Here is a 319-nt window from a genome sequence, read left to right on the forward strand (position 1 = left end):
CAGCCAGGGCTCCTACGCCCGGGCGCGGGTTTACGCCCCTGTCCGCTCGCCCAGCGCCCGCTTCGAGCGGCTGCCGCCCCGGGGAGAGGAGATTTACGCTGACCCCACCACCTTCATGATGAGGAGATCCATCAGTTCTCCAAAGGTAAATGCCTGTCAGTGCTCGAGGTGCGTGGGTTTGGAGGGGGAAACCTGGCTGGGGGCATCAGGAGAGGGATGCTGCGGCACAGCTTGTCCCCTCTGCATGCACAGCTCAGCCCCAAAATGCCACCAAGCCCATGGCTTGCAGCAGCTGATGGCTTTAGGTACCACCTTGGTG

General features: G+C 63.0%; 1 protein-coding gene across 1 annotated transcript in view; it reads left to right on the top strand.

Annotated features, from left to right (window-relative positions):
- PLEKHA6 (pleckstrin homology domain containing, family A member 6) overlaps positions 1-319 on the top strand; it is a gene marked incomplete at its 5' end in the record, with an annotated part of 11,420 nt that overhangs the window by 793 nt on the left and 10,308 nt on the right. Inside the window, 1 exon segment of the mRNA XM_010192566.1 lies at positions 1-145. This exon segment is cut by the window's left edge and continues 31 nt beyond it. Within this exon segment, the coding sequence (XP_010190868.1) occupies positions 1-145 (145 nt within the window).

This window comes from Mesitornis unicolor, unplaced genomic scaffold, assembly GCF_000695765.1.
Source record: "Mesitornis unicolor isolate BGI_N332 unplaced genomic scaffold, ASM69576v1 scaffold36659, whole genome shotgun sequence".
NCBI lineage: Eukaryota > Metazoa > Chordata > Aves > Mesitornithiformes > Mesitornithidae > Mesitornis > Mesitornis unicolor.